At 46.3% G+C, this 26,180-nt stretch overlaps 1 protein-coding gene across 2 annotated transcripts; it reads right to left on the bottom strand.

Moving 5' to 3' along the window:
• Positions 1 to 819: 819 nt before the first annotated feature.
• On the bottom strand, positions 820 to 25,947 carry LOC137314552 (NACHT, LRR and PYD domains-containing protein 3-like). 2 transcript variants are annotated; one of them, XM_067979858.1, is made up of 10 exons: positions 25,804 to 25,947; positions 19,945 to 20,040; positions 17,513 to 17,679; positions 17,025 to 17,196; positions 16,854 to 16,919; positions 5,944 to 7,720; positions 4,317 to 4,403; positions 3,990 to 4,160; positions 3,679 to 3,846; positions 820 to 3,499 (listed from the first exon to the last, which is right to left on the bottom strand). In XM_067979858.1, the coding sequence occupies exons 2-10, from the start codon at positions 20,006 to 20,008 to the stop codon at positions 3,412 to 3,414; spliced, it is 2,760 nt and encodes a 919-aa protein (XP_067835959.1). In that variant the 5' UTR covers positions 20,009 to 20,040; positions 25,804 to 25,947; the 3' UTR covers positions 820 to 3,411. The 2 variants fall into 2 exon arrangements, with proteins under 2 accessions (XP_067835959.1, XP_067835958.1); XM_067979857.1 differs by lacking the exon at positions 25,804 to 25,947 and adding an exon at positions 24,227 to 24,327.
• Between the last annotated feature and the right edge of the window lie 233 nt (positions 25,948 to 26,180).

The raw sequence follows: 26,180 nt of genomic DNA, 5'->3' as shown, positions 1-26,180 counted from the left end.
GTGCAGTCTGGGCTCACACTGGGGTGACTGACTGCACTGTGGGGTCACTGTGGTATCACTGGGGACATTCTGCGTGGTATTTTCCGCCATTTTGTCCAAAATGGCTGCCGTACAAGAGGCCATTTTGCCCAAGATGGCCGCCGTATTTTCCGTTGTGTTGTCCAAGCTGCCACCGTGCTGGTCGTGTGTAAATACACATAAATAACAGATATTATGTGTATAAGTATTTGTTGTTGCACTAGTAGTTGTTGTGGTGGCGGTCTAAATATAAAGACTGCAACTCTGGGATCTCACTGGGGTGCCTATTGCCTCCCCTACAGGGGACTGACAGAGTCCTCCCACAGAGGGGGCCAACCGAGGGCTCCTCCCGAGGGGACCGACCGAGACCTCCCCCAGAGGGGATTGATCGAGGCCTCCCGCAGAGGGCACCGACCGATGTCTCCTCAAGAGGGGCCCGACCATGGTTTCCCCCACAGAAGACCGAATGAGGACTCCCCCAGAAGGGACCGACCGGGGCCTCCTCCACAGGCTGCACCCAAACAGGGCCCCCGTGAGTTCGGGTTGTTTATTGCCCTGGGGTTTAATTTCCTCTCTGGGCACTGGTTTTGGGGCCTCGGTTTAACATGTTCCTGTTCGATTGTGGCCCATGTCTAGAAGTGAATGATGCCAAAAATTGCTCCCTGAACTGTCTGACATCTCCCAGTTCAGATTGGATGAGTTCACCTCACCGACCATTAATTAGGATCCCCACAAGATACTGAATGAATGGATTAACACTTTCTTACCAAATCTTCAAAGAAGAAGGAGTCAGACAGCAAATCAAGCACAGCAGTGATTTATTAACTTGGAATTCATAATTATCATTATTTAACCATTGAGTATCCCAATAAGAATTACATATAAACAGTTGTGGACAGGGTCACCGAACAATGATAATAATTAATTAATATGCAGATAATTAACACAATGAAAAACCGATTGTAAAAGCAGTTGAGAGTGTCACTGTAATTCAGCATTGGCTGGATCACCGATTATCACATTATAGTTTAGATCAGTGTCTGACACGACGACGGATTGGTGAGATTAATTTCGGATTCACTATTCAGATATCTGACAATTTAACCCCATTCGATCGCCAGATTAGGCAACAGATCAGTGAATAAATTCACCTCGGGCATTAGAGCAAAACGGGCGATAGCAAATTGGCAGCTCTTTTTCCAGTCTGACTGATTTTATTTTCCATTGATTGTTGCTTTCACCGATGAGATGCGAAACCAGAGCTCACTCTGTCTGTTTCAGTGGACGGAACAGATCCTGGAACAATAACACAAGAGATGGGGAGTCCCTGGTGTTCCGATCAACATTGAACCAATGTTGACCCGGTATCCCACTGCAGCCCAGTCTGAGCCCCACCCTGGGCCCTTCCTGTCTGTACATTGACCCAGTGTCCCACTGCAGCCCAGACTGAGCCCCACCCTGGGCACTTCCTGTCTCCACATTGATACAGTGTCCCACTGCAGCCCAGACGGAGCCCGACCCGGGGCAATTCCTGTCTGTACATTGACCCAGTGTCCCACTGCAGCCAAGACTGAGCACCACCGTGGGCCCTTCCTGTCTGTACATTGATCAAGTGTCCCGCTGCAGCCGAGACTGAGCCCCACCCTGGGCCTTCCATTCTGTATATTGACCCAGTGCCCCGCTGGGGACCAGACTGAGCCCCACACTTGGCCCTTCCTGTCTGTACATTGAGCCAGTGTCCCACTGCAGCCCAGACTGAGCCCCACCCTGGGCCCTTCCTGTCTTTACATTGACCAGTGTCCCACTGCAGCCCAGACTGAGCCCCATCCTGGGCCCTTCCTGTCTGTACATTGACCCAGTGTCCCACTGCAGCCCAGACTGAGCCCCACCCTGGGCCCTTCCTGTCTGCACATTGACCCAGTGTCCCACTGCAGCCCAGACTGAGCACCACCCTGGGCCCTTCCTGTCTGTACATTGACCCAGTGTCCCACTACAGCCCAGACTGAGCCCCACCCTGGGCCCTTCCTGTCTGTACATTGACCCAGTGCCCCACTGCAGCCCAGACTGAGCCCCACCCTGGGCCCTTCCTGTCTGTACATTGACCCAGTGTCCCACTGCAGCCCAGACTGAGCCCCACCCTGGGCCCTTCCTGTCTGTACATTGACCCAGTGTCCCACTGCAGCCCAGACTGAGCCCCACCCTGGGCCCTTCCTGTCTGTACATTGACCCAGTGTCACACTGCAGCCCAGACTCAGCCCCACCCTGGGCCCTTCCTGTCTGTACATTGACCCAGTGTCCCACTGCAGCCCAGACTGAGCCCCACCCTGGGCCCTTCCTGTCTGTACATTGACCCAGTGTCCCACTGCAGCCCAGACTGAGCTCCATCCTGGGCCCTTCCTGTCTGTACATTGACCCAGTGTCCCACTGCAGCCCAGACTGAGCTCCATCCTGGGCCCTTCCTGTCTGTACATTGACCCAGTATCCCACTGCAGCCCAGACTGAGCCCCACCCTGGGCCCTTCCTGTCTGTACATTGACCCAGTGTCCCACTGCAGCCCAGACTGAGCCCCACCCTGGGCCCTTCCTCTCTGTACATTGACCCAGTGTCCCACTGCAGCCCAGACTGAGCCCCACCCTGGGCCCTTCCTGTCTGTACATTGACCCAGTGTCCCACTGCAGCCCAGACTGAGCCCCACCCTGGGCCCTTCCTGTCTGTACAGTGACCCAGTGTCCCACTGCAGCCCAGACTGAGACCCACCCTGGGCCCTTCCTCTCTGTACATTGACCCAGTGTCCCACTGCAGCCCAGACTGAGCCCCACCCTGGGCCCTTCCTGTCTGTACATTGACCCAGTGTCCCACTGCAGCCCAGACTGAGCCCCACCCTGGGCCCTTCCTGTCTGTACATTGACCCAGTTTCCCACTGCAGCCCAGACTGAGCCCCACCCTGGGCCCTTCCTGTCTGTACATTGACCCAGTGTCCCACTGCAGCCCAGTCTGAGCCCCACCCTGGGCCCTTCCTGTCTGTACATTGACCCAGTGTCCCACTGCAGCCCAGACTGAGCCCCACCCTGGGCCCTTCCTGTCTGTACATTGACCCAGTGCCCCATTGGGGACCATCCAGCCCCGGATATCCGGCAGAATCAGCGCTGGGGGACCGGGTGACTGAGTCTCGTGACCCTGTCGCTGGGCCTCTGACGTCACAATGGGAGACGACGCTCGCTCAGCTCGAGCTGGAAACCGTTAAAGGGCCGTTCGGATTTGAACCTAGAGTGCGGTCGGTTAAAGGGGAGGGACAGAGAATCGGCCAAAAAATGTTCATATAATGAGACCAGGAATGGTTATCAATTGAAATGTTCATATAATGAGACCAGGAATGGTTATAAATTGAAATGTTCACACTCCCACGCTCAGTCTGGGTCTGGATTCCCGCAGTGACTCCAGGTGTCTCTTTTCGTTTGGACTGAACTGATTCCACTCCAGCCTGAAACACATTAAAGATTAAAGATTAAAGAGGAAATAAACAGATTGAACAACAGTGTAAATAACAGGGAGACTGCGGTTAATATTTCAATAATAATTACAGAGAAATATTACCCATAAAAGGGACTGAATCCCAGTGATATTTTATTTATTACATTAAACATGAACACAAACACTCACCTGATCCGCTCCAGACTCCTGCGGTTCAGTATGAGGGAGCGGAGAGCGGGGACAGATTGGTCTGTGAAGGAGTTTGATCTCAGGGAGAGAACCGTCAGTGACGAGTTTGTACTGAGAGCGGAGGAGAGATCCTTGGTACAAGAATCTGTGAGATCGACACCATCCAGACTGGGGATGAGAGGGAGAGAAATAACAGGAATCAGGGTAAATCCCCAGTGTTTATTTGAATTATTGTTTCTTATACTGACATTATTGTACAGTGTTAGACATCCAGTTATTATAAACACAATCCCACACAGTCTGATACTTACCCCAGTTCCTGTATTTTACAGTCCGGGTTCCTCAGAGCCACAGACAGTAGTTTCACTCCTGAATCTCCCAGTTTATTAAAATTCAGGTTCAGACCCATCAGTGACCGGTTTGTCCTGAGAGCGGAGGAGAGATCCTTGATACAAGAATCTGTGAGATCGTTACCCCATAACCTGGAGATCAGAGAGATAGAGACAGAGACAAGCAGAGATAACAGGAATCAGAGTAAATTCTCAGTATTTTTTTATATTATTATTACTTATACTGATAATATTCAGTGTTAGACATCCAGTTATTACAAACACAATCTCACACAGTCTGATACTTACTCCAGTTTCTGTATTTTACAGTCCGGGTTCCTCAGAGCCGCAGACAGTAGTTTCACTCCTGAATCTCCCAGTTTATTTCCCCCCAGTCTAAACACAAGCAGACAAAGAGTGAGAAACAAACTGAATTAAATCCCCGATCTGACAAAATTTCTCTGACGCCACAGGAAAAAACTTCAGGAAATTAATAACCAGATTTCCCTGTCACTGACAATGAATCTCACTCTGCCCAACGCCTCATATTCAGGGACTGTCAGTAAATGTATTTATTAAATAAAGTGCTGTCTGTGTGAAGCCTTTAAATGTCCCTCAGTCCGGTCTCATTCCCTGATGATCAGAATTACCCTCCCGGAGGTCAGTGACCGGTCCCGTCATGTTTGGGGAAACTTGTCTCATTTCTGTTGCTTCTGAAATCCCAGATTTTATGGGAATGGGGTGATTTACGCCGAATTAAATGATAAAGCGTTGATTACCTACAAGTTATGCAGTCTTATATTAATCTGTATAATATCTCAGGGTGAGTTATATTGTGAAACGGCACAAACGGCTGCTGTAAAATCCGTCCCACAGGATTTTATGTGATAAGGACAGTTAATTCTGTCCCGTTACAAGTTTTAAATGTCCCTGTACTCCTAGTTTATAAGGAGGGGAATCTCTCACTTTATTCCCATTAAACCGTCTCGACATTTATTTCAGGTTTAACAGGCCCGACAGTTTTTGGGGAATTTTCTGAAGTTCCCTCCCCGAGTCGGGCCTCACACACAGGGGGGCAGATTATGGGAAATTCCCGGGTTCACTGTCCCCTGGTTAACCCAGGAGCCTCTCGCTGTGTGTGAGGCCCCACCGCTGGCCGTGTGTGTCTGTACTCCTGGACTAATACCTCACAACCGATTAGATTGGAACCTTTTTACTGGCAGATTTTCGTTCCCAAATCCCACTGAAGTGTTGGCCTGGATTAACGAGCAAGGGGCCTGAATCCACGACCTTCTGACTCAGATGCACGAGTGCTGCCAGCTGGGTGAAGAGATGGTGGATGTATTGGAGAGTGTGAAGGGCTGTGTCATTGATGAGTTAAGATAACGGACCGACGTCCTGCGGGGAAAGCTCAGCTCGCCCACTGGCGGTTGTCTGCCCGAAAGCTGTGTTTTGCTCTTTGTTACTGAATGTGCGGTGTTTCTGCTTCCCTCTCCTACACACGTTGACAGTCCAGTGACTGTCACTTGTCCCCCACCCCTCGGTCAGAGGGTGGGATGCTCCAACACACAGACTGCTGCAGTTAGTGTCGGTCTACGTGTAAGTAACAGTGAGAAGGAGTCTCTTCAATGGACGTATCTCAGGCAGTGAGACAAACAGCAATAAATATCATTTATTGCAATTAAATTATCAGACTCTTTCAGTGACCTGTATTTACTTATCCAATAAAGACTGTAAAATCCCCACTTGTTTACAAGGATCCATTTTAGATTCTCCAGTCCTTAGGGAATTACAAACCGATCCTCTTATCATTTGTCATATTTGTGTTGAATCTGCTTCTCTCTGGTTTAACTGAACTATTTGTTCCGCTTCATTACGGAGCAACAATACAATCCGTGACTGTTGGCCTAACAGATAGAGACAAATAAACAGTTACCTCAACACCTGGCATTTGTGCAGTGCGGGTCCCAGCCGCTGGAGTCCTTCACACTGAATGGAGCAGTTCTCCAGATCGAGGTATTTTATTGTATCACAGAGTCCAATGACATGAGACAGCACCGCACAGTCAATCAGGGTCAGTCGCAATGCTTTCCATGAAGTTAGATGTCCAAATTTAAGTATTTCCACAGATCCCACTGTGACCCGAGCCAGTGTTTGATTTTGAGACTCAAACAGGTAGTGGAATGTGTTCAGGAGGTCCCTTTCACCGGTTTCATTCTCTGTGTCTCCAAATTTATTCGTTATGTTTCCAATCTGTCCTTCAACCTTCGCCTTCACCCAGTCAATCACTCCACAGATTGTTTGATGAAGAAATGGACCCAGAAACTCCTCCAGGGGCCGAGCTGACTGTGAGGAGGAGAGACCAACAAAAAAACGGAGAAATATCTCAAATCTCCCATCGTCCTTGCTGTAGGCTTCACTGAGGAGTTTCCGGATGTCCCCAGGATCTGGAGTCAGGAATTGTGCGAGTGCGGCTACAAACTCTTGGATGGTGAGGTGCGGGAATGTGTAAACCACACTCTGGGCAGAATCATCTCTCTCCAAAAGTTCCACCATGAACCCAGACAGGAACTGGGAAGGTTGCAGATTGTACTTGATCAAATCTCCATTTCTAAACACAATCTTCTTCTCGGAGACTCCTGTGAAGGCCATCTCACCGATCTTCAGTAACACATCACGGGGGGATTCAATCTCTCGGCCATGGTTTTTCAGAATGTTGTAAATATAGTAGGAATATAGTTGGGTGATGGTCCTGGGAACTCGCTGCTGTTTTCTGTCTCTTTGTGTGAAGAAGGGACCCAGTGACAGACCGAGGATCCAGCAGTAGGAAGGGTTGTAACACATGGTGTACAGGATCTCGTTCTGCTCCACATGTTTGAAAACAGCTGCTGCCACCGCCTGATCTTCAAAAAACTTGTTGAAATATTCCTTCCGTTCTTCACCAACAAATCCCAGGATTTCAGCCCAGACACTGATCTCAGCCTTTTCCAATAAATGTAATGCAGTGGGGCGGCTGGTCACGAGCACTGAACATCCTGGGAGCAGCTTGTGCTGTATTAAACTGTACACAATGTCAGACACTTCACACCAGTCTTCAGGATCTGTGCAGATGTAATCAGCCTCTGTATTTATCCGATTGTTATCAAAATCGATTCTCTCCTTGAATTCATCTAAACCATCGAATATAAACAGTAATCCCTCTGGGTTCTTCCAGAGCTCTCCCAGAATATTCCCAAAGTAAGGATACAGATCCAGTATCAGATTCCTCAGGTTTATTCGACAGTTAATAGCGTTCAAATCCCGGAATTTAAAACTGAAAACAAATTGAAAGTGTGGGTATATTTTCCCAGTGGCCCAGTCATAAACAATCTTTTGTACCATTGTTATTTTTCCAATCCCCACGACTCCGCTCACTGCTGCTGAACTCCCAGATTTGGATTTTCTCTGGGAAAAACTGCTGTGGAACAATTGATCAGTTCGGATTTTTTCCAGTTCTCTCCGGAGATGTTTCTCTTTCCACTCTTCATGGTCTCGGCCTCTTGCCAGCAGTTCATGTTCTACAAGTGTCCGATCTCGAACAGTAGAAATGACCGTTAGCTCAGTGTATAGAGTGACCAGCTGGAAAATCTTAACCTTCTCCTTTATTAGGATCGTGTTCACTCTCAGTGTTTCAGTTTGGACCCGGAGTGTTTCCTTGTGTTTCTGTTGAACATCTTCAATTAGAACAGACAGAAAGTGGTTCTCAATGTTAGCTACTTTGACATAAAAACAAATCCTCAATATCACTTTACTATTCAGTAAAATGTTGCGAGATTGAATTCACAGCTTCAATGGAGGTGCGAGCAGGAAATTAAACTCAGTTACTGAAAACCTCGCTTGAAAGTGAATCACGGCGGAGAAAAGTTTCAAATCCTCACTTGATTCTAATATTTACTGAACATGGAGATTTCGATGAAGGTGATATTTTCCCTCTGATGATTAATACTATCAGCCCTGCCCTGTACCATGGACATCACAATACAAATCCAAAGGTGATTCTGGTATACGAAACTTGAAGTTCTAGTGGAATAATTTATGAAACTGTCAGTGGTGCTGACCCTCTGCGGAAATGGGAAATAGGTTATAGTGTGCATTGGGAGAGGGACAGACTGTGAATGGGCATAAGTTCCACTGTTATTGTATCAGACCTCGGGCAGGTTATCTGGGGTATTTTGTGTACTGGGAGAGGGACAGACTGTGAATTGACAGAAGTCCCACTGTTATTGTATCAGACCTCGGGCAGGTTATCTGGGATATTGTGGGCACTGGGAGAGGGACAGACTGGGAATGGACAGAAGTTCCACTGTTAGTGTATCAGGTCCTGGACAGGTTACCTGGGGTATTGTGGGCACTTGTAGTCACTGGAGGAATATTATTGCAAGTGTGAAGCCACGGAGAGGAATAAGACGATGACAGAAGTTAAACTGCTATTGTTTCAGGACTGGTGCAGGTTATCTGGGGTGTTGTGTGTATTGGGAGAAGTTTAGATTGAATAGGCAGGAGTTAAGTTGCTATTGATTCAGGACTGGTGCAGGTTATCTGGGGTGTTGTGTGTATTGGGAGAAGGTTAGATTGAATAGGCAGGAGTTAAGTTGCTATTGATTCAGGACTGGTGCAGGTTATCTGGGGTGTTGTGCGTATTGGGAGAAGGTTAGATTGAATAGGCAGGAGTTAAGTTGCTATTGATTCAGGACTGGTGCAGGTTATCTGGGGTGTTGTGTGTATTGGGAGAAGGTTAGATTGAATAGGCAGGAGTTAAGTTGCTATTGATTCAGGACTGGTGCAGGTTATCTGGGGTGTTGTGTGTATTGGGAGAAGGTTAGATTGAATAGGCAGGAGTTAAGTTGCTGTTGATTCAGGACTGGTGCAGGTTATCTGGGGTGTTGTGTGTATTGGGAGAAGGTTAGATTGAATAGGCAGGAGTTAAGTTGCTGTTGATTCAGGACTGGTGCAGGTTATCTGGGGTGTTGTGTGTATTGGGAGAAGGTTAGATTGAATAGGCAGGAGTTAAGTTGCTGTTGATTCAGGACTGGTGCAGGTTATCTGGGGTGTTGTGTGTATTGGGAGAAGGTTAGATTGAATAGGCAGGAGTTAAGTTGCTGTTGTTTCAGGACTGGTGCAGGTTATCTGGGGTGTTGTGTGTATTGGGAGAAGGTTAGATTGAATAGGCAGGAGTTAAGTTGCTGTTGATTCAGGACTCGGGCAGGTTATCTGGGGTGTTGTGTGTATTGGGAGAAGGGTAGATTGAATAGGCAGGAGTTAAGTTGCTGTTGATTCAGGACTGGTGCAGGTTATCAGGGGTGTTGTGTGTATTGGGAGAAGGTTAGATTGAATAGGCAGGAGTTAAGTTGCTGTTGATTCAGGACTGGTGCAGGTTATCTGGGGTGTTGTGTGTATTGGGAGAAGGTTAGATTGAATAGGCAGGAGTTAAGTTGCTGTTGATTCAGGACTGGTGCAGGTTATCTGGGGTGTTGTGTGTATTGGGAGAAGGTTAGATTGAATAGGTAGGAGTTAAGTTGCTGTTGATTCAGGACTGGTGCAGGTTATCTGGGGTGTTGTGTGTATTGGGAGAAGGTTAGATTGAATAGGCAGGAGTTAAGTTGCTGTTGATTCAGGACTCGGGCAGGTTATCTGGGGTGTTGTGTGTATTGGGAGAAGGTTAGATTGAATAGGCAGGAGTTAAGTTGCTGTTGATTCAGGACTCGGGCAGGTTATCTGGGGTGTTGTGTGTATTGGGAGAAGGTTAGATTGAATAGGCAGGAGTTAAGTTGCTGTTGATTCAGGACTGGTGCAGGTTATCTGGGGTGTTGTGTGTATTGGGAGAAGGTTAGATTGAATAGGCAGGAGTTAAGTTGCTGTTGATTCAGGACTCGGGCAGGTTATCTGGGGTGTTGTGTGTATTGGGAGAAGGTTCGATTGAATAGGCAGGAGTTAAGTTGCTGTTGATTCAGGACTGGTGCAGGTTATCTGGGGTGTTGTGTGTATTGGGAGAAGGTTAGATTGAATAGGCAGGAGTTAAGTTGCTGTTGATTCAGGACTCGGGCAGGTTATCTGGGGTGTTGTGTGTATTGGGAGAAGGTTAGATTGAATAGGCAGGAGTTAAGTTGCTGTTGATTCAGGACTGGTGCAGGTTATCTGGGGTGTTGTGTGTATTGGGAGAAGGTTAGATTGAATAGGCAGGAGTTAAGTTGCTGTTGATTCAGGACTCGGGCAGGTTATCTGGGGTGTTGTGTGTATTGGGAGAAGGTTCGATTGAATAGGCAGGAGTTAAGTTGCTGTTGATTCAGGACTGGTGCAGGTTATCTGGGGTGTTGTGTGTATTGGGAGAAGGTTAGATTGAATAGGCAGGAGTTAAGTTGCTGTTGTTTCAGGACTGGTGCAGGTTATCTGGGGTGTTGTGTGTATTGGGAGAAGGTTAGATTGAATAGGCAGGAGTTAAGTTGCTATTGATTCAGGACTGGTGCAGGTTATCTGGGGTGTTGTGTGTATTGGGAGAAGGTTAGATTGAATAGGCAGGAGTTAAGTTGCTGTTGATTCAGGACTGGTGCAGGTTATCTGGGGTGTTGTGTGTATTGGGAGAAGATTAGATTGAATAGGCAGGAGTTAAGATGCTGTTGATTCAGGACTGGTGCAGGTTATCTGGGGTGTTGTGTGTATTGGGAGAAGGTTAGATTGAATAGGCAGGAGTTAAGATGCTGTTGATTCAGGACTGGTGCAGGTTATCTGGGGTGTTGTGTGTATTGGGAGAAGATTAGATTGAATAGGCAGGAGTTAAGTTGCTGTTGATTCAGGACTCGGGCAGGTTATCTGGGGTGTTACGTACATTTCTATAATCACTTTTTCACAGGTAATGATTACTGCCATTCTGTAGGTACAGAGGAGAATCAGAATGATGATGGAAGGTACTCGGACTTTAGGTTGAGGAGTGGTGAGAGGGTTTGGTGTATTTTGTTTGTGCAAGCGAATTCAGGATTGAAATGTTTCAATGGAATTCCCAACATTAGTAAGAACATAAGAAATAGAAGCAGGTGTAGGCCATACGGCCCCTCGAGCCTCCGCCGCCATTCATTAAGGTCATGGCTGATCTACCTTAAATCCACTTGCCCACCCTGTCCACATATACATTGATTCCCTTAGTGTCCAAAAATCTATCGATCTCAGTCTTGAATATACTCAACAGAAACAGGAAACAGGCTCACAATCAACAAAATTAATAACGGGGAAGGGAAATCAGGGTAATTTTCTCACCCAAGGGGCCAGAGAGCCTGGCAAGGACATTAAAGGGGCAGTGTAAGTGGGGTCAAGAGGCAATTGAACGTGTTTCTGTGGGTACACTGAGAGGAGGGGTAGGTCGGGTCATCTCTCGAACAGGGACAAGCATCTTTGGGCCAAATGGCCTTTTCCTGTCTCTAATCATTCTCCTGTTATATTGTGTTTCAGAAATTGCGAACATTTTTTCAGCCGTTTTACACCAACATCAAATGTGCTTTTATAACAGTCCTGTCATATCACCGATTAGAATTAAAAATACTACTGCCCACATCACTCAGTTTAATGTTAGAGCAGAAAAGATTCACAGTTCATTTCAACTGTTTTCCCAGTAATTATACTCCGTTGTTTTATTTTGGTCTGAATTTCATACAATGCAGGTTTGGGAAATTACATTGGATCGAAACACCTCTGAGTAAAAGGACTATTTTTTGAGCAGAATAAGGTTCTCTCTTTCACGACCATTAGGAAGCTAGCCCATAACTTCCGAATTACCCTGAACATTGCCTTTCCCTCACATTTCTCCACGGATTAATGATCTATTGTGTGAACATCTGTACATCTTCTCAGATCAGATCGAACACTTTGACGTCTGTGAAATGATAACATTTTTAACATTTTGCATTTCTCACCTCTTTCCCCACAGGTGATTGTGAGCAGATTTCTAGTGGCGCAGATAAACCGTGACGTCTGGCTTAAAGCACTGCGCATTAATTGTGAGCCCAAAGCATCTGTGGGGCACATTGGAGTTGTGTGTGGGGATTCATAGTATATCAGGATCCTGCCAGGTGTGTGTGGGTATTCACAGTGTATCGGGATCCTGCCAGGTGTGTATGGGGATTCACAGCATATCAGGATCCTGCCAGGTGTATATGGGGATTCACAGTATATCAGGATCCTGCCAGGTGTGTATGAGGATTCACAGTATATCAGGATCATAAGAACATAAGAAATTGGAGCAGGAGTAGGCCAATCGGCCCCTCGAGCCTGCTCCGCCATTCAATAAGATCATGGCTGATCTGATCCCAACCACAAATCTAAAGAACACAAGAAGTCGGAGCAGGACCCGGCCACATAGCCCCTGGGCCCTCTCCGCCACCCACAGGGCATTGACCGATCCGAACTCAGCTTCATGTCCAATTTCCTGCCCGCTCCCCATAACCCCTAATTCCCTTTACTTCTAGGAAACTGTCTATTTCTGTTTTAAATTTATCTAATGATGTAGCTTCCACAGCTTCCTGGGGCAGCAAATTCCACAGACCTACCACCCTCTGAGTGAAGAAGTTTCTCCTCATCTCAGTTTTGAAAGAGCAGCCCCTTATTCTAAGATTATGCCCCCTAGTTCTAGTTTCACCCATCTTTGGGAACATCCTTACCGCATCCACCCGATCAAGACCCTTCACAATCTTATATGTTTCAATAAGATCGCCTCTCATTCTTCTGAACTCCAATGAGTAGAGTCCCAATCTACTCAACCTCTCCTCATATGTCCGCCCCCTCATCCCCGGGATTAACCGAGTGAACCTTCTTTGTACTGCCTCGAGAGCAAGTATGTCTTTTCTTAAGTATGGAGACCAAAACTGTATGCAGTATTCCAGGTGCGGTCTCACCAATACCTTATATAACTGCAGCAATACCTCCTTGTTTTTATATTCTATCCCCCTAGCAATAAAAGCCAACATTCCGTTGGCTTTCTTGATCACCTGCTGCACCTGCATACTAACTTTTTGATTTTCTTGCACTAGGACCCCCAGATCCCTTTGTACTGCAGTACTTTCCAGTCTCTCGCCATTAAGAAAATAACTTGCTCTCTGATTTTTCCTGCCAAAGTGCATAACCTCACATTTTCCAATATTATATTGCATCTGCCAAATCTCCGCCCACTCACCCAGCCTGTCTATATCCCCTTGCAGGTTTTTTATGTCCTCCTCACTCTCTACTTTCCCTCCCATCTTTGTATCATCTGCAAATTTTGATATGTTGCACTCGGTCCCCTCCTCCAAATCGTTAATATAAATTGTAAAGAGTTGGGGACCCAGCACCGACCCCTGTGGAACACCACTGGTTACTGGTTGCCAGTCCGATAATGAACCATTTATCCCAACTCTCTGCTTCCTGTTCGATAACCAATCCTCCACCCATGCCAGAATATTACCCCCAATCCCGTGATTTTTTATCTTAAGTAATAATCTTTTATGTGGCACCTTGTCGAATGCCTTCTGGAAGTCTAAATACACTACGTCCACTGGTTCCCCTTTATCCACCCTATACGTTATATCCTCGAAGAACTCAAGCAAATTTGTCAGACATGACTTCCCCTTCATAAAGCCATGCTGACTTTGTCCTATTAAATTATGCTTATCTAAATGTTCCGTTACTGTCTCCTTAATAATAGACTCCAAAATTTTACCCACCACAGATGTTAAGCTAACTGGCCTATAATTTCCAGCCTTCTGCCTACTACCCTTTTTAAATAACGGTGTTACATTAGCAGTTTTCCAATCTGCCGGGACCTCTCCTGAGTCCAGGGAATTTTGGAAAACTATCACCAAAGCATCCACAATCCCTACTGCCACTTCCCTCAAGACCCTAGGATGGAAGCCATCAGGTCCAGGGGATTTATCCGCCTTGAGTCCCATTAATTTACTGAGTACCATCTCTTGAGTGATTTTAATCGTATTTAGCTCCTCCCCCCCGAGAGTCCCCTGTTTGTCCAGTGTTGGGATATTCTTAGTGTCCTCTACTGTAAAGACTGAAACAAAATATTTGTTCAGCATTTTTGCCATCTCCATGTTTCCCACCATTAATTTCCCGGTCTCATCCTCTAAGGGACCTATGTTTGCCTTAGCCACCCTTTTACTTTTTATATAACTATAGAAACTCTTTCTATCTGTTTTTATATTTTTTGCTAATTTCTTTTCATAATCTAACTTCCCTTTCTTAATCAATCCTTTAGTTACTTTTTGCTGTCTTTTGAAGAATTCCCAATCTTCTATCCTCCCACTAAGTTTGGCTACCTTATATGTCCTTGTTTTTAGTCGGATACTATCCTTGATTTCTTTACTTAGCCACGGGTGGCTGTCATTTCTTTTACACCCTTTTTTCCTCAGTGGAATATATTTATTTTGAAAGTTGTAAAATAACTCCCTAAATGAACACCACTGCTCATGTACCGTCTTACCCTTTAATCTATTTTCCCAGTCCACTTTAATCAATTCCGCTCTCATACCATCATAGTCTCCTTTATTCAAGCTCAGTACGCTTGTTTGAGAATCAACCTTCTCACCCTCTAATTGGATATGGAATTCAACCATGTTGTGGTCGCTCGTTCCAAGGGGATCCTTAACTAGGACATTATTAATTAATCCTGACTCATTACACAGGACCAGGTCCAAGGTTGCCTGCCCCCTTGTAGGATCAGTTACATACTGCTCAAGAAATCCATCCCTGATGCACTCAATGAACTCGTCCTCAAGGCTGCTCTGCCCAATTTGATTTGTCCAGTTAATATGATAATTAAAATCCCCCATAATTATGGCTGTTCCCTTATTACATGCCCCGACTATCTCCTGATTAATACTTCTTCCAGCAGAGTTGCAACTATTAGGAGGCCTATATACTACGCCCACTAATGTTTTCTTTCCCTTATTATTCCTTATCTCCACCCAAACTGTTTCATTATCTTGATGCTTTGTCCCAATATCATTTCTCTGTATTACAGTGATTCCTTCCTTTATGAACATAGCCACCCCACCTCCCCTTCCTTCCTGCCTGTCCTTCCTGATTGTTAAATACCCTGGCATATTTAATTCCCAGTCGTTGTCACCCTGCAGCCATGTTTCTGTAATGGCCACAAGATCATACCCATACGTAGTTATTTGTGCCGTTAACTCATCCATTTTATTACGAATGCTACGTGCATTCAGATAAAGAACTTTCAAATCTGTTTTGTGATGCTTAGTTCCTGCTTTTTCCTTTTTTAACACTTTACCTATTACTCCATACCTTCTGTCCCTTCCTGTTACGCTTTCCTCTCTCTCCCTGCTCAGGTTCCCAACCCCCTGCCACTTTAGTTTAAACCCTCCCCAACAGCACGAGCAAACACTCCTCCTAGGACAGCGGTCCCGGCCCTGCCCAGGTGCAGACCGTCCGGTTTGTACTGGTCCCACCTCCCCCAGAACCGTTTCCAGTGTCCCAGGAATTTGAATCCCTCCCCCTTGCACCATTCCTCTAGCCACGTATTCATTTGAAATATCCTCCTATTTCTACTCTGACTAGCACGTGGCACTGGCAGCAATCCTGAGATTACTACCTTTGAGGTCCTATTTTTTAATTTACCTCCTAACTCCCTATATTCTGCTTTTAGGACCTCATCCCCTTTTTTACCTATATCGTTGGTGCCTATGTGCACCACGACAGCTGGCTGTTCGCCCTCCCCCTCCAAAATGTTCTGTAGCCGCTCCGAGACATCCTTGATCCTTGCACCAGGGAGGCAACACACCATCCTGGAGTCTCGGTTGCGGCCGCAGAAACGCCTGTCTATTCCCCTTACAATTGAGTCCCCTATCACTATAGCTCTGCCACTCTTTTTCCTCCCAGCCTGTGCAGCAGAGCTACCCTGCCAGGTGTGTATGTGGATTCACAGTATATCAGGATCCTGCCAGGTGTGTATGGGGATTCACAGTATATCAGGATCCTGCCAGGTGTGTATGGGGATTCACAGTATATCAGGATCCTGCCAGGTGTGTATGGGGATTCACAGTGTATCAGGATCCTGCCAGGTGTGTATGGGGATTCACAGTATATCAGGATCCTGCCAGTTGTGTATGGGGATTCACAATGTATCAGGATCCTGCCAGTTGTGTATGGGGATTCATCGTATATCAGGATCCTGCCAGGTGTGTATGGGGATTCACAGTATATCAGGATCCTGCCAGGTGTGTATGGGGATTCACAGTATATCAGGATCCTGCCAGGTGTGTATGGGGATTCGCTGTGTATCAGGATCCTGCCAGGTGTGTATGGGGATTCACAGTATATCAGGATCCTGCCAGTTGTGTATGGGGATTCACAGTGTATCAGGACCCTTCCAGGTGTGTATGGGGACTCACAGTGTATCAGGATCCTGCCAGATGTGTATGGGGATTCACAGTGTATCGGGATCCTGCCAGATGTGTATGGGGATTCACAATGTATCAGGATCCTGCCAGGTGTGTATGGGGATTCATAGTGTATCAGGATCCTGCCAGGTGTGTATGGGGATTTTACAAATGATAGCGATCAGCAGCCTGATAAAGTGAAAAAATGCAAACTCCGCATATTTACAGGATGTGTCAAAAATCTTGTCAATTGTAACTTGAATCTTCGCAGAATAGTTGAGTATTGATGTCGAATCCAAACGAGGTTAATTTCTGTTCCCTCCACCTTTTGAACTTATGATTCCCAGATTGTGACAATCTCTAAGCAAATGACTACAGTCAAACATTCTGATTCTCAGAAGTGAAATAAACGGTTTAAAATCTCCACTTCATCACTTACCTTTCAGGTGACTGGGTATTTCAGATAAACCTCGTCCGATGTTCATATAATCAAAAGGATCAGGACCTGTTTAAATCAATGAGCTTTCATGAAATCTGATCTGTGTAATATTACAGTAAATTCTGTGGTGTTTCAATCTGAAATTGAATTCAGTGTGTGATTTTACTGTACCAAGTTCCTGCATCTCTTTCAGTATTTTGTCCAACTTTGGTACCGCATGGTGCATTTTCACAAAGGATTCCCACATCACCCTTCGGGCCCGAGAGCCTTTCTCCATCACCAGATTTAGGACAAGTTTGGAACTGTCCGCCCTGTTTCCCTTCTCCACGAGATCAACGACTTTCTGTAAAGAATAATAATTAATATATTGGTCCCTCCTTTTCGCATTTCCACAGAAACTGTTTCCCTTTTGTTTTCGGTCCACACAAGAGTTATACCCGAACCGTTCCCCTGTCCTTTGTACAGACACCGACCGATCCACTGGGTATTTTCAACTCTTCGTATCATTGTATCAGATTCACTGTATTTTCAGTTTGACCCATTTCTTTCTTATTTGGCCTGTTTCTGTTCTTTAAAATTTTGTGTTTCCACGATCTGATATCCTGTTAATTCTGTGATGTTTAAATAATCCAAACTCATTCTGTGTCCCTCCCACTTACCCGATGTTCCTGTCCACTGAAATGCCTCTCGTATGTTAACAACGAGCTGACTCCGTCCACCCCTCCTTCAATCGCCTGTTCTAGTCTGTCCCGGTAGAATTTCGTCAACTGGAACAGCAGGTAATCGTCACACTTTGTCAGGAACTCAGTGATTGCAGTGTTCGGATCTGTGAACATAAATGGAGAAAACTAAACATATTATCGACTTTCTATCCAGGCAGCTACATTTCCTCTTATACCAAACGGCTGAAGCCTCCTGTGGACACATTATCAAACACCTTCTGAAAACTCATATACATTCCATCGACCTATCAAGTCACCTCTCAACAAAGCTGTATTAAATTTGTCAAATACGACTTGTCTGCAGCGAATCAGTTCCAGCCTCCCCTGAATCTCTAAATGTTCACTAATTCGACCTGGAATTACAGATTCAAGGAGTTTGCCCACTGCTGACGGAGACTAATTGGTCTCCAGTTATCCGTTGACCCTCTCTCCCTATTTTATCAGAGACATTACTTGGGCTCCTTCAGTCCACCTGGATATTTTTAATAACAAATGAGGATTGAGAAATTATGATCAGAGTCTCTCCTATCTCCTCTCTGAATTCCTTTAACAGCCTCGGGTGTGTTATCTCTCGGCCCAATGATTTATCCACCTCGGCGATGTTTCTCTGATTCAAATCCTCTCTACAGTTATCTCTAACTCTGGGCCCACATCCTCCTCTCGTACACCAACATTTTCACTTCCATTTTTAGAAACTAAAGGAAATATTTTTTATCTCCCCAAAACTTCATCCACAACCAGTTTCGCCCAGTTCCCCCTCTATTTCACCTCCACTGCTTGTTGGCCTGCGAAACCCACTGAAAATTGTGCTATTTCCCTTCCTATTGCTTAACTGCGTTCATACGGATTCTCTCTTAACATCACTCCGTGGAACATCCTTAAGTTTGAAACCTCTCCTTCTCTCTCTTCTCCTTTAAGATGCTCCTTAAAACCTGCCTCTTTACCCAAGCTTTTGGTCACCTGTCCTAATATCTCCTTATTTGACTCGGTGTCAAATTTTGTTTGATAATCACACTCTGTATCGTTTTACTACATTGAAGGCGCTATATAAATACAAGTTGTTTTTGTTCTCGTTCTGTCTTAGAACCTTTTATTAATACTGGCGTCCAGAGCTATTTTTCTCTCCCCTCAAAATGTTTTAATCAGAAACATTTCGCTCTGAGCCCTGTGAAAACTCAGGCCCTGTCTTACAGATACTAGATCACATCTCTTACACTTCTGACTTTCCAAATATGTTTCGAATGATTTGTATATTCCCAGACATAACACACAATCCCAACTCCGATTTTTTGGAATGTTGACCCGTTTCCGTTTATTTGCTTTTCTTTTTAATACCAAGTGACTTTATCTCTCTCTTTCAAAACCATCTTCCTTTTTTCCTGCTGATAACTTTTCAATATTTCATACATCTTCTGTTCTGCTCCAACAGTTTTATTAATTCCACTCTCTAGTCTCAGACCTGGATATTTCCCATCCTCCAGTCATATCTGCTGAAACACTCCCACGGCTCCATTCACCCAGTCTGTGAAACCATTGTTGGTCGGTTCAGACCGTGACCGTCCCTTCCCTTCTCCCTGAACTCACTCTCGTTCCCAAGACTGTGAACCCTTCCCTCCTGCTCCATTCACCCAGTCTGTAAAACCATTGTTGGCCGGTTCAGACCGTGACTGTCCCTTCCCTTCTCCCTGAACTCACTCTAGTCCCCAGGACCGTGAACCCTTCCCTCCTGCTCCAGCCCTGCAGCCACACCTGCCTCATATTTCGCTCAAGTGGCCTCATGTAAAACAATCCGGAGGTCACCACCTGGAGGCCTTGTTTTATAGTCTAGAGCCTCAGTCTTAATAGTCCCTCTATAAACGTATCCCTATCCGTGTTATTGGTTCCGACCATGACTATTCAGCGCTCTCCTTTCCTTCAGAGATGGTCCCACCTGTTCCAGGATGTTCTTCCCTCTGACACCAGGGCAGCAACTTACTATTCGGGACCAGCTCTGGGCTATACCCTGACTATAAAATCTCCCACCACTATCACTGTACTATTTCTGTGACCCACCGACCTCTCACCCCCAGCCCCACTCGGGGTGTCCCCCTGCTCCCCGGTCTCTCACTGTTACTCAGGAAGACGATCCTCTGAGTCACTGTCTCTATCCACCTTACAGTCCCCAACACCAGGTAACAATTGGACAGTTCCAGTACTCAAGAGATCCCTCCACCTGTGACTGCACTGTCCCTCTAGATGGTCACTCACTTCCCTCTATCTACACAGTATCTGTGCTGTTACCTCTTCCTGTGTGAGCTGCAGGTTCCTGCTCGTGATCTGGACCCTTTGTCAGGACAGAAATTATATTTTGATGAATTTTCTGAACCTACCTGTGTCTATTCTCATTCTTTTTGAAGATGTTGGACCTTCTCCCCTGTTTGAACCTTCAGCCATGGTGGTGACAGACGTTCCCAGATTCTGATGCTCTGTAATAAATATAATATTAATAAGAGTGTCAGACAGAAATATTAAAATGAGTAGGAGAGCGTTGCCTTCTTAAATATGAAACCAAGTCCCTCCTCCTCCCCCCCAACCCCATCAGTACAAGAGCCGTTATTTCTGGGATCGAGCATTTCTCAAGTGTTATGATCAATGCTCCACATCAGGTGTGACACAGACAGCTGCCCAGTGAAATCCAGTGAGTCCCGCTGATCTCCACAACCCAGTTCCCGTCGGCCGAGACTCTGCACTGGGAGCGCCCATTGGTGCAATTTACTCACACAGTACCAGCTTACAACCTGAGGTAGTGAACATTCTGGAAGGAAATATGAAGCAGGATCATCACTGATGAATGAAATAGCCCTTCACCCAGTTTTACATTCTGGTGCTATTGTATTATTGTATTCACAGAAGTGTTTAATATTTTGGATTTGTTCCGTATTCCTAGTACATCCTCTATACAAGATAGATAGATAGATTATCTATCTATCTATCTATCGATACAAGATAGATAGATAGATAGATATTATATTTATTACAGAGCATCAGAATCTGGTAACGTCTGTCACCACCATGGCTGAAGGTTCAAACAGGGGAGAAGGTCCAACATCTTCAAAAAGAATGAATGGACACAGATTATGTATCTATCTATCTATACAAGATAGATAGATAGATAAATAGATAGGGCCTCTGTATATCAGTGAGTTTGTGAGAGGATGCCTCTGTATAGATAGATAGATATATATATATAGATGGATAGATTATCTAACTATATATCTATCAAAGATCGATATATAGATAGATAGAAAGATAGATAGAGCTGGGTTTAATTCCTCTGGTCGCTGTGGGCAGCGATATTGTCCGTGTGTTCATGGAGATGTGTCCTGGTTGGTGCTTCTATTAGAATATATTTACCACATCACTCATGTTGTCAGCACATGACAACTGAGCACTGTAGGAGGTGAGGAGATTTACCACTGTTCTAATATTAACACTAATGAGCACTGTAGGAGGTGAGGAGATTTACCACTGTTCTAATATTAACACTAATGAGCACTGTAGGAGGTGAGGAGATTTACCACTGTTCTAATATTAGGACGAGTGAACACTGTAGGAGGTGAGGAGATTTACCACTGTTCTAATATTAACATTAATGTGCACTGTCGGAGGTGAGGAGATTTACCACTGTTCTAATATTAACATTAATGTATGATGTTATGAATCATGTAACTTTAAACATTTAGGTGATGCACAGCATTTATCTACAGAATGTCGCCAGGGGTCTCACAATCTCAATAAACACCATAAATATTCAAGTGGTAGATTTCACTGCTGTTATCCAATCACCTGTGTGTGTCTCACGAATGTGCTTCCAATCAAACTATCAGTCAGTGACCTTTCTTTTCCCCACTGTGGAAATGTAAGAGTGAATAAGTTTCGGATCAGTAATTTCTCCAAACTATATATGAATTATGTGTGAGAGAGAGGATGCCACTGTATATCAGTGAGTGTGTGAGCGAGAGAGGATGCCTCTGTATATCAGTGAGTGTGTGAGAGAGAGAGGATGCCTCTGTATATCAGTGAGTGTGTGAGAGAGAGGATGCCTCTGTATATCAGTGAGTTTGTGAGAGGGAGGATGCCTCTGTATATCAGTGAGTGTGTGAGAGAGAGGATGCCTCTGTATCGCAGTGAGTGTGTGTGCGAGAGAGAGGATGCCTCTGTATATCAGTGAGTGTGTGAGAGAGAGGATGCCTCTGTATATCAGTGAGTGTGTGAGAGAGAGAGGATGCCTCTGTATATCAGTGAGTGTGTGAGAGAGAGAGGATGCCTCTGTATATCAGTGAGTGTGTGAGAGAGAGGATGCCTCTGTATATCAGTGAGTTTGTGAGAGGGAGGATGCCTCTGTATATCAGTGAGTGTGTGAGAGAGAGGATGCCTCTGTATCGCAGTGAGTGTGTGTGCGAGAGAGAGGATGCCTCTGTATATCAGTGAGTTTGTGAGAGGGAGGATGCCTCTGTATATCAGTGAGTGTGTGAGAGAGAGGATGCCTCTGTATCGCAGTGAGTGTGTGTGTGAGAGAGATGATGCCTCTGTATCGCAGTGAGTGTGTGTGAGAGAGAGAGGATGCCTCTGTATCGCAGTGAGTGTGTGTGTGTGAGAGAGAGGATGCCTCTGTATATCAGTGAGTGTGTGTGTGAGAGAGAGGACGCCTCTGTATATCAGTGAGTGTGTGAGAGAGAGGATGCCTCTGTATATCAGTGAGTTTGTGAGAGAGAGGCTGCCTCTGTATATCAGTAAGTGCGTGAGAGAGAGAGGATGCCTCTGTATATCAGTGAGTGTGTGGGAGGGAGGATGCCTCTGTATATCAGTGAGTGTGTGGGAGGGAGGATGCCTCTGTATATCAGTGAGTGACTGAGTATCCGCGTGTATTTTGTGTTGGGGACAAGCGGCAGGATGATGAAACCCAACCTTTAACCATCAACAACTTGTAAAATCCAACACAGACTGGGACTGAACAAGTTAAATTGCCAGAAGACACGTGTCCATATGACAGGTTGGATCAGACTCAGCAAGTGGTGTCTGGGGGCAAAGGATCAGAAAACACCTCCTCAGATCGAGCCAAAGTTTGAGGAAGTGAGTGAGTTCCCACAAAACGGAACTGTTCACTGTGTTTCACCAGTATCTCTCAGTTCACCAAAAACAGAGACCCCCCTCAGTTCATCAAATAGAGAAACCCCCCCCTCAGTTCACCAAATACCGAAACCCCCCGTCAGTTCACCAAATACCGAAACGCCCAGTCAGTTCACCAAATAGAGACCCCCCCCCCACTCAGTTCATCAAATACTGAGACCCCCCCTCAGTTCATCAAATACTGAGACCCCCCCCCTCAGTTCATCAAATACTGAGACCCCCCCCCTCAGTTCATCAAATACTGAGACCCCCCCCACTCAGTTCATCAAATACTGAGACCCCCCCATCAGTTCATCAAATACTGAGACCCCCCCCCTCAGTTCATCAAATACTGAGACCCCCCCCCTCAGTTCATCAAATACTGAGACCCCCCCCCTCAGTTCATCAAATACTGAGACCCCCCCCTCAGTTCATCAAATACTGAGACCCCCCCCCCTCAGTTCATCAAATACTGAGACCCCCCCCACTCAGTTCATCAAATACTGAGACCCCCCCATCAGTTCATCAAATACTGAGACCCCCCCCCTCAGTTCATCAAATACTGAGACCCCCCCCTCAGTTCATCAAATACTGAGTCCCCCCCTCAGTTCATCAAATACTGAGACCCCCCCTCAGTTCATCAAATACTGAGACCCCCCCCTCAGTTCATCAAATACTGAGACCCCCCCCCTCAGTTCATCAAATACTGAGACCCCCCCCCTCAGTTCACCAAATACTGAGACCCCCCCTCAGTTCATCAAATACTGAGACCCCCCCCTCAGTTCATCAAATACTGAGACCCCCCCCTCAGTTCATCAAATACTGAGACCCCCCCTCATTTCATCAAATACTGAGACCCCCCCTCAGTTCATCAAATACTGAGACCCCCCCCCCCTCATTTCATCAAATACTGAGACCCCCCCTCAGTTCATCAAATACTGAGACCCCCCCCTCAGTTCACCAAATACTGAGACCCCCCCCCTCAGTTCATCAAATACTGAGACCCCCCCCCTCAGTTCATCAAATACTGAGACCCCCCCCTCAGTTCATCAAATACTGAGACCCCCCCCTCAGTTCATCAAATACTGAGACCCCCACCTCAGTTCATCAAATACTGAGACCCCCCCCTCAGTTCATCAAATACTGAGACCCCCCCTCAGTTCATCAAATACTGAGACCCCCCCCCCCAGTTCATCAAATACTGAGACCCCCCCCCCAGTTCCTCCTTCTCTCTGATTGTTTTTCCCGGGAGTTTATTCAATCCCCGGGGCCGGGTGTTTTGATTAAAGGAGCTCCGGCTCTCAGTCCCGGGACCCGGGCTGATCTAATCTCCGATCCACAGATCTCCCCGCGCCCCTCCATCTCCGGAGGGAGGAGATCACCGAGACCGATCGCAGGCTCCCCTCACCCGCCCGCCCCTCCATTCATTCACAGGGCGGCGGCTCGGGCCGTCCGCGGGGGGTGAAGGGTCCCACGGAGCGGCCCCCAGTCCCGCACACTCACCCTCTGTCTCTCTCTCTCTCTCTCCATTTCACTCGCTACCCCTCCGCCGCCATTTTCCCTCCAAACCGCCTTCTTCTCCGCCGACTTCGCGCCATCCGGGGTTGGGCGGGTCGGGGCATGCGCACTGCGGACATTCACCGTCAATTAACGCCCTCTTCCCAGAGTCCGCCCCTGCGATTGGATCGGAACCCGCTGATTGACATCCCTGCTGACCAATCGGAGCTCGGCCCCCGCCCCAAGCTCGACTCACTGACCGCGAGGCGGGGGGGACGGCGGCTATGGTCACGTGGCGGCTGATTTGAAAACTGCGCGGCCGTTGAACCGAATCAGCGCGGGCCGGGAGCGCGCGTGACGTCAGTAACCAGGCAACAGGGCGTGTGTGACGTCAGAAACTCGTCAATCTGCGGACCGACATGTGATCCGAGCTCAAGACGGCGATGTCATGTGACCATTGTCAGTAATGAGACTCCCCAGAGTGTGATGAACTGTGTTTATCAGATCTGATCTGTCATTGTATTATTCGGATTGTACTATTTGTACCTTCACAAATTTTATCAATAAAGTACATTTTTGAAATTTAAAAATTCCCCATATGCACAGTAACCGTGATTTCAGCTTCAGGAATAAAAACAGAAAATACTGGAAATATTCAGTCAACCAGCATCTGTGGACACTCTGGGAATCAAGGGATATGGGGATAGGGCGGGAAAGTGGGAGCTGATGTAGAAGATCAGCCATGATCATATTGAATGGATGAGCAGGATCGAGTGGCCGTATGGCCTACTCCTGCTTCTATTTCTTATGCCCTTAAAAACCCCCTCAGGCAGAATGTAAAATTCAAATTGATGTAATGTACCTGTAATGAATCTGTAATGTACCTGTAATGAATCTGTAATCAATCACCTGTATTGAGTGTAATGCAATGAGGCACCCTAGACTGTCATAAACTGTAATTATGTACAATGTGTTCTAGTATTTGATGTAACCTGCAAATTGTATAATCTGTATTGTGTACGTTTGGATTGTGATATGACAACTGTATTGCTGCAAATTTTATGAAAAAAACAAGGTTACCGTTTGAGGTCGATGATATTTCGTCAGAACTGGAAGAATTGAAAAGATTTAACAGTTTTTAAGCAACTTCAGAGCCAGGCAAAATAGGGGAGGAAAGAACAAAAGGCAAGGTCTGAGATTGAGTGGGAGGGCAGGAGTGATTAAATGACAAGAGGGATGATGATGATGATTCAAGGCAAGGAGGGTGGTGGTGGACGAGTAAAGAAACAAGAGATGAGCTGAAATGGGCAGAGCCATTCAGGAATGCTCCGTTCCATCCGGCGAATGGGGGGCGCTCTTTCCTTTTATGGGTGATATGCAAATGAGGCAGCGAATACTGTTGAATCTGCAAAAACGACCATATTTAACCAAAGAAATGATGGAAAAACAATGATTCTTACATTTACAGTAAACATTCCTTATAAAAATGGAAAATGAACGTTTAAAATTCTTATTTGCCCTAATGTGAAAGAGTGTTGACTGCCGTTGGATGCAAATTTGCAACACCATTCGAGCATACTTACCTGGCAGGGGAGAGACCTTGATCAGGAAGGAGGATTTCCCTCTAAGCGGACATTTTGACGTCACCTTCAAGACCGTCGCTGGATGCCAGAGGCTTCTTCAAGGAGAAGGGGAGCGTCGGACTGCTGGCCATGCTCGCTGCGGAGCCGCTCTTCACCCTCCCAACGCAGAGGAATCGCAAGCTGATTGTACACATGTACAACCCACACGTCCCGCTCGCCGATGTGCTGACGTTCCTCGCCAGATACGTCGACGGGGCACAGAACAGCGTCGACGTCACCGACCAGTTTGGGATCTGGACCAGCAAGAGGGCAGTCACGGCAACGTTGAGACTGGACGCCCACGGCAACATCGTCCACCCTCCCTCCAGCTTCGCCAT

Source organism: Heptranchias perlo, unplaced genomic scaffold (assembly GCF_035084215.1).
Source record: "Heptranchias perlo isolate sHepPer1 unplaced genomic scaffold, sHepPer1.hap1 HAP1_SCAFFOLD_52, whole genome shotgun sequence".
NCBI lineage: Eukaryota > Metazoa > Chordata > Chondrichthyes > Hexanchiformes > Hexanchidae > Heptranchias > Heptranchias perlo.
This window is presented reverse-complemented; position numbering and strand designations above follow the sequence as displayed.